The following is a 10,247-nucleotide window of genomic DNA, read 5'->3' as shown; positions in this document are numbered from 1 at the left end:
TCTCGGTGGAGTTGGATGTATTTGAGACACTAAAGGGATTCAGCATATCGAGATTCCAGATCTATAATGGTAAGTTAGACCCAAACTTCCATGTTGGTTTGCATTTAAATGCGATGTCTTTGTGAAGTGAGAACGAGCAGTTGTTATGCAAGGTGTTCCCTTCGACATTTGGAGAGATAGCATCAAACTGGTTCCACAAATTGCTGAAGGAAAATATTAAGAGTTTAGACGCCTAGGCTGAAATATTTGTGGCCAGATTTGTTACGAACAGATTGCAACCATTGAGGGTATATTCTCTATTGGCTTTGAAGATTAGCGATAGCGAAAGCCTTGGGGCTTACGCCAGGAGGTACTACGAGGTTTACAACCGGGTCCCGACTTGTAACTAGGAACTTGCAATCGTGTCTTTCAAGAATGGCTTGGAGGATGCTTCCCTACTTCAGCAATCCCTTACAAAAACCCTCCCGAAGATTATGGAGGACCTTATGGCAAGGATTGAGAAGTACGCAAGGGCAGAGGAAGACAGAATAGTAAAGAAAATGAGTACAGTGAAGCAAAAGAAGAGAAACAACAAAGCACAACCGAGGAAATACTGGCGCCGACAAGCCAGAACTAGGATTGAAGGCTATGCAGGCTATAAACACAATTTTCAAGATCCCCATTTACAGGGTCTTGGAAAAGATCATAAATTAGCCATACTTCAAGGAACCACAGAAGATCCTGGGAGAGTACATGGCAGGAACCCTGGGAAGAATTGTGCCTACCATGATGAAAACGAACATATGACATAAGGGTACTGGGCTCTAAAACAACACCTAGAGGATCGAGTCAGGTAAGGACACTTAAGAGACTTCATAGATGAAACAAAGACAATGTGTTCATTTAGGATGTGTTCATTTCTGTTGGAGCTAGCAATATTCATAGAAACTGCCATGTTTTTGAGTTTTCAAACCATGCCAATGTTGTTCTGTTAATTAGATGTATATCTAGAGCTAATTTCACATTTTCTATTTTCAACAGCTCAGAGCTTTCATTAAAGCTCATAATCTTCATGAAACTCAGATATTTGCCAAAATTGAGACAGTGGAGGTAACCTAGGCATTGACATTATAATTGAATTCCTGAAGGAAATGATATATTCTATTTTGCTGTTATATAATTGCAACTGTAGTGCTTTAATGTTGGATGGATAAACCGATTGCATGTACATTGCTCTATATTTTGCCAGGGATTGAGACATTTTGATGAGATCCTTCAGGAAGCAGATGGTGTTATCCTCTCTCGCGGGAATTTAGGAATTGACTTAGCCCCAGAAAAGGTGTGTATAGATGGAACTATCACAATTAACCTTAGACAGATCTTATCTTTCTCAAAAAAAAAAAGCTTTAACAACCCCCTGTTTCGCCTGGTATGTATTTTTTTATTTTGTTTAAAATTAATTGATTCTATGGCTATTTAAAATCCTTGATTGATTTTCAACTTTTATATAATTTGGAATTGCACATTAAATTTTCTTAGTATTTATAAATTCTGTGTAATTAGCACTTCATCCAACTCATGATTGTTTTCATTGTGTTGATGTAGCTAGTCCTCCACCAATCAACCCTCCACCAAAAACAGCCCCACCTCCACCAAGCAACCCTCTACCAAAAACATCCCCACCTCCTCCAACAACAGAGCCAGGGGCTCCGGCACCCAGCGTGGATTGTACCACTCTGATATACGGCATGTCTGATTGTTTGACATATTTGACAGTTGGAAGTAATGAAACAAACCCGGAAGACACGTGTTGCACTGGACTTAAGACGGTGTTAGACACCGATGCAAATTGCTTATGTGAAGGCCTAAAGAGCAGTGCTAGTTTGGGCTTTAACATTGATTTCAAAAAGGCTAAGGCCATACCTTCTGTTTGTAAGATCCCCACTCCACCATCACTGACCGGCTGTGATCGTGAGTGATCGAACCTATCTCTCTCTACACAAAAATAAATATATTTTTCATAATGATGTGTTATTGGATTTTCTGTTTTGTATGCAGTCACCTCTTCTCCCTCTACTCCTGGTGCTCCTTCTTCGCCTGGTATGTGTTTTTGTTTTGAATAGTTTTCTAGATCCTTAAAATAGAAAGCGCAAAAATGAATAAATAAAATAAATAATCAATGTGTTGTTACTCAGCTTAATTTTAGTGGTGGGTAAATTGCAGATTGGGTACCTGAGTACCCACATACAACACATCCCTTCCTTATGCTGAAAGATATAGAAATGGTCACTACCTGAGTACCTAAATTTAGAATGTGAAATTTTGTATTTGAACTGGTCTGTCCAGGCCTTTTAGATTGTTAAGTCTATTGTTTAATTTCAGGAAAAGTACAGGTTGCCTTGGTTTGGAATTCTAGAGATGAGAACTCCCCTTCCTCGAAAAAGTTAAATGCTTTGGCCAATGTGTGCCCATTCTCTCTCTCTCTCTCTCTCACTCTCTCTCTCTCTCTTTCATTTTTATATTTTCTTTGGACATGATAGTTTATTTTAATTCATTGACTGATGTTCAAACTGTTGTTTGTAGTTCTTATGGAGATATGGTGGGCCAAACAGGAAAGTCCATTTAATTCATTCTGTTTGGGCAAACTTCCAGACTTCAATTAACAATGTGAGTGTAAAGTGTGTGGGTTTTTGTGTCTGCGCACATGTGTTTACTTGTTGGCGTGGGCATGCATCCATACACTAAGTATGTTTAGTATGAACTGCTTCATTTGTTTGTTAAAGTGGATATAATTAGCTTGTAATTTTTTAGAATGTTGGTCTCATTGCTAAGATGGTGTTATTTTGATGATCGTTTGTGTTGTCCTGAGACTGTGGAGGTGGTTGAGAAAGCAACTGAACCTCTTTTATGAAATGCTCTTACCAAGAACACAAAAGATTCATAATTCTACTTTCATAGAAACAAAAGAAAAACTCAGTTCAAAGCTTTCTTTCTCTGTTTGGGTAAAAAGCCTCCTTTTCAACCAAGTAACATAACCACTACCATCTTTAGGAACACTCAAGGCACCCAAAAAAGGGACAATTACACCGCTTAAATATTTCAATCCATCCAACAGTATATAAGAAGATGATCCACAGACAGACCCACCCTCTTTGCACTTGCAACACCAATTACGAATAGTTTTTCTGCTTTTGATCAGATTATCTACTACAAGAATTTTCACCTGGGATATCTCCTTGCAAAAAAGACCAACTGAGAAGGGCCCTTCAAATTTTCAAATCCCTTTCCAAGGAAAGTGAATTGTGTCACCCTCCAACTTGTAATAAGACTTCACTTTTAATTTCCCCAGTTTGGAGTACCAACCAATGTCATCTTCCTTCGAGCCTTGTACTAAGCTCCTGATACAACAGTTTCAAAAGAACTTGTATCCCCTGAACCTTCCTATCATGTAATGATCTTTGTAACCCACATTGCATGCCATCACCTCTCCCTCTTAGAAGTTTTTTCTTATATGCATAAATAAATATACATATCACGAAGGGAATAAATAATGATCTGAGCTGCTGCTCTCTGGTGTGCCCTGCATCAGTTGCTGTTGTCTGTGTGCCCTATCTGCTATGCTGCTTGTTGCTATGTTCAAATACAGTTTTGACGTTGTTATGCTGCTATTGTTTGTGTGTATGGCCTATCTGCTGCTATCTTGAGGCTTAAATCATGAGGCATTACTAGCTCATGAGTCAAAAGAGAGAAGGGAAAAATTGAACAAGAACAATTTCTTTATCATTTTTATTATGTTTCCATGTTGACATTATTTTTTGTGATCATGACTAACATGAATGAAAGCATCCACAAGCTGGGCTGTTTATCCACCAATGAGAAGTAAACTCAGCTGCTAATGTTAATCTGAGTAATTGCAAAGAACATAATATTAAATCCTCAAGGTTTATTTGAGAAGAAACACCAAATGAAAAGGCCACTGAGACACTTATTAGATATTGTGTTCTCTTTCTGGTTAAGCGAGATTCAATGGGCTGCTTTCATTCTATTATGTGCAGGGTGCACCATAGCACAACTTAATTCTTCGTAAGAGTGATCCTGGCCATTTTTTTAATTGTGTTTTTGATGGGTTTTCAAATTTGCTTTGTTCAAAGTTTGTTAAAACACATTGTTTTACTAGTCTATTTGGAACATTGGCCTTGAAAATTTCTTTAAAGCTGTTGTTGGATTGGTTCAGTTGGACTGGCATGAACGATGAGTATCCATGATAGTGAAAGAAAAGTAAATATCCATTTTTCATTGTTTTATTGATAGACAAACTTCCTGCTAGTCTTCAACACTTCATATTGTGGTTTTTGTGTTTTTTATTCAACAGGAACATCGGCAGAAGATATGGTGTCATTGAATGTGATCCACTAGTTCGCAAGGGCCTCGAAAGAACTGTAAGTAAATCCATGAGTTTATTTTCTTCTTCTTTAAGATCTGCATTCTAAAGAAGCCTGATTGCTAATAAGCTACTTGTGTATGAGTTTGTGGGTTTCCATGTCATTTGCCAATTATGTCTATCCACTTATTTGGTACTACTCCATCATAACTTCCTGAGTAACCAAACTCGATCCATTTATTAGTACCACCTGTTCCCTGACTACCTGAAGTGACAGTCCAGAGATATTAAGTACTTGAAAACTTAGGAAAAGAAGGCTCATATGCTATGTTGGCACTTTAAATTTGGGGTGTTGCGAACACGTTCACTCTGCTATGATAGGACTTGAACCCACTCTCTTATGCTTGATAGGTTGTTTTGTTCACTTCACCAATCAATCAACAATCCCATAAGCTTTTAATAACTGTATAAGAAGCTGAGACCAGTAGTTATGATTCGTTAAATATTCATTGCTTTTACGAAATTTAGCAGCAGTTAGCATCAAAGTAAATGAAGAAATATAGCCAGAGAAATGTCATCTTTCATTTCATTGGAGCTAAGAAAAAATGTAAACTTTTTATCCATTCATGACCCAAAAAAAAAAAAAATTTGTTTCCTGTTTTGTTGCCTATCTCTGGCTTCTCTGATGGATTTTTTTCATTCAGTTGGGAGCAACTGCTATCAATTTGATTGCTGGAGAAAAACCTGCTGATGTTTACTCAGGAATAGCTGCTAGGTAAGTAGCTTTTTCACAATGCAAGAAGCTTATATCTTTTCGTTCAGGTTTTATAGATATTAATAGAGTTAAATCACCTCAGTTGACAATTGCATGTTAAAAAATGCCATATTTGCCACGTAGAGTTCTAGATATAATGAGGAAAGATGCTCAGAAAGATCCTGAAGTCAACGCAAAAATCCTTATTTAGTCAATGCAAGCAGACATTGTCAGTTATACCCACACCACTTGTCAAAGGAAAATATGATACTACTACCAAATTCATTTATGCCACATCCCATGACAAAAAGAAAAAGAAAAAGAAGTTTAATTTAATTGAGCATCTCTCTCTCTCTATCATTTGAAACCCAACTACAGTGGTTGAACCCAAACACCATAATCCACCACCCCGACACTAAGAGAGATAGAGAGCAAGGTTGAAGAAAGCAACAGAAACCTTGCTTTGTGACGAGTTGCTTGTTTCTCTCTCTTATTTTTGTCTTTTATTTTTTTTGGTTTGGTTTTGGTTTTTTGATTACTTCTTTCTCTATATTGCTCTTATCATCACTGAATCTAGCTGATCAATAAACTTCCACCAACCAAACAGTAAAAGCACATTTTGTGTTAAGGGCTGTTAACCTACCATTATGATAGGGGAGGTTTGTGTAATTTGGGAAACCTGAGAGACGCTATTTGTATTCGTTTAATACGTTACAGGTTAGTGGGAACAGTACTTATTAGGGTCCACAAGACCCAACAGGAAGTACTCTCTAAACCAAAAGAACAAAGATCTCAGCATTGATTTCTTTGACTTTGTGAGTGGGAAGCACCACCCATTCCTTTCCCTCAACCACATAAGACAAATAGATGCCACATCCCAAACAGCTTGAACTCTTCTCTGGGAGCAATCCTTACTCCGAATGCCCAACATATTAGACACTGTCATTTACTTAGTATGCTATTTTTATTTACTTAAATAAAACTGGTAATATTCTTCACTGTGCTTTTCTCGCTGCACATTGACATCTTTCTTAATTATCCCAATAGTTAGTTATTTTCTATGAGTGACGTTGGACTGATAAGTGGCAATAATCTAGGTGGACAAGAAATTAGTGACTTGTGAACAAGAAATTAGTGATCCCAATTGATGTTTTTTTAACCTTTTATCTTTGGATTTCATGTTGTTTTATTCATGGTTATAATGTGTTTCAAGTGTGTTTCTCAGGTGTATGAAACACTTCCAAATATAGAAATTTTTTGAAATAGTCGGACATGTTTGGACGTGTGTCTAACAAGTGTCGTGTCGTGTCGTGTCATGTCATGTCATGTCATGTCAAAACCTTCTTAAAAGTGTCCATGCTCAACAATTTTTTGTGGGATCCTTGTTTTCTCAAGTCTTCTGTCTCATGGATTCACACATGCCAGATGTCAATTTTAAGTAGCCAATAAAACAAGAAAGTCACATGCCCTCATGTTACGAAAAATTTAAATAGACTATAACTTGGACTGTAGCAGGGGCAGGTTGCTAATTTGATGCATCATGTATCCCATGCATAATAGCATGGGAGGTTTTACTTTTCCAATGTCAATCCAATAAAGACAACTCATATTTACGTGGATTCATTCATTTAGCTTTAACTTCATCGTAAGAATATTCTTCTTTTCTGGTTGAGCAGATCACATTGACTGCATTGGGAGAGATGTTTCAAGCTGCTCGTAGTATCATGGGCTGGCTCGGTGACTGTGCAAAGGTGGTACCATATCCTCTATAATCACTTTTGATTGCTGGAATAACATGTTAAATATACATCAGTACATGGCAATTATTCTGAAGGAATTAAATGATTTGCTTTATTTCTTGGCCCTTTTTTTGTTTCCTTAACACTAGTTGGGGGTGTCATATATTTTCATTCATGTATTTGAGTTGAGATTTTTTATTTTAAAGGAGAGAACAATTGGGTTATCAACGAATTAAAAACTTGGAGTCCTATTGGTTTAAGTCATATTTGGTGAATCTGCATTTATAGGTATGGGACCTGATGTTTTGTTGATAAGCAGGTAGATCATCTATATAGCAATTAGCAATTAGTCTATATAGCAATTGTTGATAAGCAGGCATATGCCTCGGGAAGGGTAGCCAGGGTAATAAGGCTCCCATAGCTCTGTTCACATTGCTTACTCAAATGTAAGTAAAAAAAGCTTTGGATTTCTAAGATCACCCAGTTCCATAAAGAAATGAACATGAGAAAAAGAGCACTTCACACATCAAATGTCATACAGTTGCTCAATAACTGTTCTAGTTTCATTAATAAATGCATTCTAATGTAGAAGCAACAAGCTGTTGATTCGTGTGGAATGACTTATTACCGTGATAAAATCTAAATTTATTTGCTTGGTAATTATATTTGATTTCATTAATTGTTTGGCCACGATGCGTTACGCTTGGGCGGTACAGGTGCTTCAGTGTCTAGAAGGAAATTTTTTTGACATTTATGTTTGGCATTTTGACAGGGAATTGATATGCATAGGACAAAGTTGCTAAACATTTGAAGTGGCTAAAACAATATCGATGGGGCCATCATTGAAAAGTGGATCAAAAGTTGGGAAAAGTGGATCAAAAGTTCACGAACCAGACCAACACCCTCCCCAACATATTTCTTAACAAGTTCACGAAGCTAAATTGTACAAGACTACTTGGCAGTATGAGCATTTTTTGGAGGATTAAATATTTGTGGATAGATGTGTATGGATAACAAATATTAGTAGTTTTATTTGTTGATAGCTGCGCATGGATAACAAATAGTTATGTTTCAAATTGTTATGCTAGATGGATGTGACTTGTGAATGAAAACTTAGAATAGTTGTATTGTGTCGAATGTTAATGAATTATGTATTGTGTCGAATGTTAATGATTCAGTTAATTTGAATGATGCTTTAAAATTATAGGTTTATTATGGATTGAATGAATTATTAGGAATTACAGGTGTATTGTTTTCTTGCTTTGGCAACCAATTTATTAGTCGCGACATCTAAAGTAATTTTTTTTCGCAAAAAATGATAATTGCCGACCAAGAGTTTTGGTCGCAAAAAATACATCTATTGCCGACCAAAACAGTTCTTGGTCGTGGAAACTCACTTTTGCCGACCAAAAGTATTGGTCGCGAAAAGTAACAAATGGCGACCAAAACCTTTTTTGGTCGTAGAATGTCACAATTGACGACCAAACTTTTTGGTCGCGGAATGTCACGATTGGCGACCAAAATTTTTGGTCGCGGAATGTCACAATTGGCGACCAAACTTTTTGGTCGTCGAATGTCACAATTGGCGACCAAATTTTTTGGTCGGCAAAATATTACTTTTTGCGACCAATGTATTTTGGCGACAAAATAAATTAGTCGCGGTAATTAAATATTTAGCGACCAAAAATGTAGTCGCGAAATCCAACTTTTGCCGACCAACCACAATTTTGGTCGCGAATTACTTTTGCCGACCCTCAATTGGCGACCAAAGTAGCGACCAAAAAAATTGGTCGCGGATAACTTTTGCCGACCAAAAATTGACTTTTAGCGACCAATTTTTTTGTTGCCAAAAGTGTTAATTCTTGTAGTGAGGAGTGGGATTATATATCCTGAGTTGGGAAATAAAATGAAAAAGACTCTTTTACCCTTGACTAAAAATTAAAACACTTATTATTTTTATATAATTTTATATTTTAGAAGGCTAAAAATAATTTTTAAAAATTTAAAAATATTATTTGATATTTATTTTATCAAATTAGTTTATATTTTTTTAAAATAAAAATTAAAAAACAAACCAAACATGGCTTTGTATTTTGTATTTTTATTTTTCTTTTATTTGTTTATTTATAATTTTTTTCAAAATCATGTTTATGAAATTTTTTTAATAAACTAAAGATTGTGAAAAAAACATTAATGGAGGATAAAATTGAATTAGAAAAGAAAATAAATATAGTTATAATCCTACATTCATATGTTTTTTTTATCCAATGCAAATCAAACAATAGATACGGGGATAATTTATCCTACTAATCTAATTGGATAGTGAATACCACACTAATTTGATGGGATTATTAATACATTCACTATTAGTTTTATGAATCAAACATAGCTTAAGAGTATCCCAATAGTAAAGGAATCTGTTAGTCGTATTGTTTCTTATTTTTAACAAAGTTTTGTATGATTCTATTTAAGTAGCAAATCGTCAATGAATAAAGTGTTGAATTCCCTCTACTTCTCTCTTGTGTTTTCTATATACTTGTTTGGTTTTGACAAGTGGTATCAGAGCTAAGTTAATGTCTCATGGCATCAACCAACAATTATGTGCAACCTGCTATTCCTGGCTTCGATGATCACTATGATCATTGGAGCATATTGATGAAGAACTTCTTAAGATCCAAGGAGTATTGGCCTCTGGTGAAGACCCGTATTCCTGAACCTGCAAGGGGAGTGGTGTTGACAGATACATAGAAGACAAAGTTGGCTGGCCAAAAGCTTAAGGATCTCAAAGCCAAGGACTATCTTTTTCAAGCAATTGATCGTGCAATCTTGGAGACTATTCTTGAGAAAGACACTTCCAAACAGATTTGAGATTCATTGAAAAAGAAGTATCAAGGCACAATGAAGGTGAAATGTGCCCAGCTTCAAGCTCTTCGCAAAGAGTTTGAGATTCTTCATATGAAAGAGGGAGAGTCTGTTTTTGACTATTTTTCAAGGACGATGCTGATTACAAGTAAGATGTACATCCAGGGTGAAAAAATGGAAGATGTTATAGTAGTTGAAAAAATTCTTCGATCAATGACAACAAAATTTGACTATGTTGTCTGTTCAATCGAGGAATCAAATAACATGGATGAGCTTTCAATTGATGAACTGCAGAGTTCCTTGTTGGTCCATGAGCAAAAGGTCAACTGTACAACCTCAGAGGAGCAAACCTTGAAAATTTCAATGAATAATGAATTCTCAACATCGAAAGGATCGAGTCGAGGTCGAGGAAGAGGATGAGGCAGATGTAACAGAGAAGGAAGCAGACTCACAAATTACAAATCAGAAGATCATCACACCTATGATCCCCGTTGGAAAGGCAAAGGACTCGAAAATCAATAGTTAACCAACT

The 10,247-nt window shown here is 36.2% G+C and overlaps 1 protein-coding gene across 3 annotated transcripts; it reads left to right on the top strand.

Annotated features, from left to right (window-relative positions):
- Positions 1-907: 907 nt before the first annotated feature.
- LOC114261638 (non-specific lipid transfer protein GPI-anchored 11-like) lies at positions 908-8,081 on the top strand. Of its 3 annotated transcripts, none has more exons than XM_082877765.1 (11): positions 908-1,089; positions 1,229-1,318; positions 1,589-1,950; positions 2,038-2,079; positions 2,362-2,441; positions 2,563-2,648; positions 3,993-4,257; positions 4,352-4,418; positions 5,065-5,135; positions 6,791-6,865; positions 7,626-8,081. In XM_082877765.1, the coding sequence occupies exons 3-7, from the start codon at positions 1,728-1,730 to the stop codon at positions 4,054-4,056; spliced, it is 495 nt and encodes a 164-aa protein (XP_082733891.1). In that variant the 5' UTR covers positions 908-1,089; positions 1,229-1,318; positions 1,589-1,727; the 3' UTR covers positions 4,057-4,257; positions 4,352-4,418; positions 5,065-5,135; positions 6,791-6,865; positions 7,626-8,081. The 3 variants fall into 3 exon arrangements, with proteins under 3 accessions (XP_082733891.1, XP_082733890.1, XP_082733892.1); XM_082877764.1 differs by having other exon boundaries at positions 913-1,089; positions 1,585-1,950; XM_082877766.1 differs by lacking the exon at positions 3,993-4,257 and having other exon boundaries at positions 917-1,089; positions 1,585-1,950; positions 2,563-2,646.
- Positions 8,082-10,247: the final 2,166 nt, after the last annotated feature.

The sequence above is a fragment of the Camellia sinensis genome, chromosome 7 (assembly GCF_055761805.1).
Source record: "Camellia sinensis isolate YWXY chromosome 7, ASM5576180v1, whole genome shotgun sequence".
NCBI classification, from domain to species: Eukaryota; Viridiplantae; Streptophyta; class Magnoliopsida; order Ericales; family Theaceae; genus Camellia; species Camellia sinensis.
The sequence above is the reverse complement of the archived record's forward strand: the minus strand, read 5'-3'. Positions and strand labels throughout refer to the sequence as shown.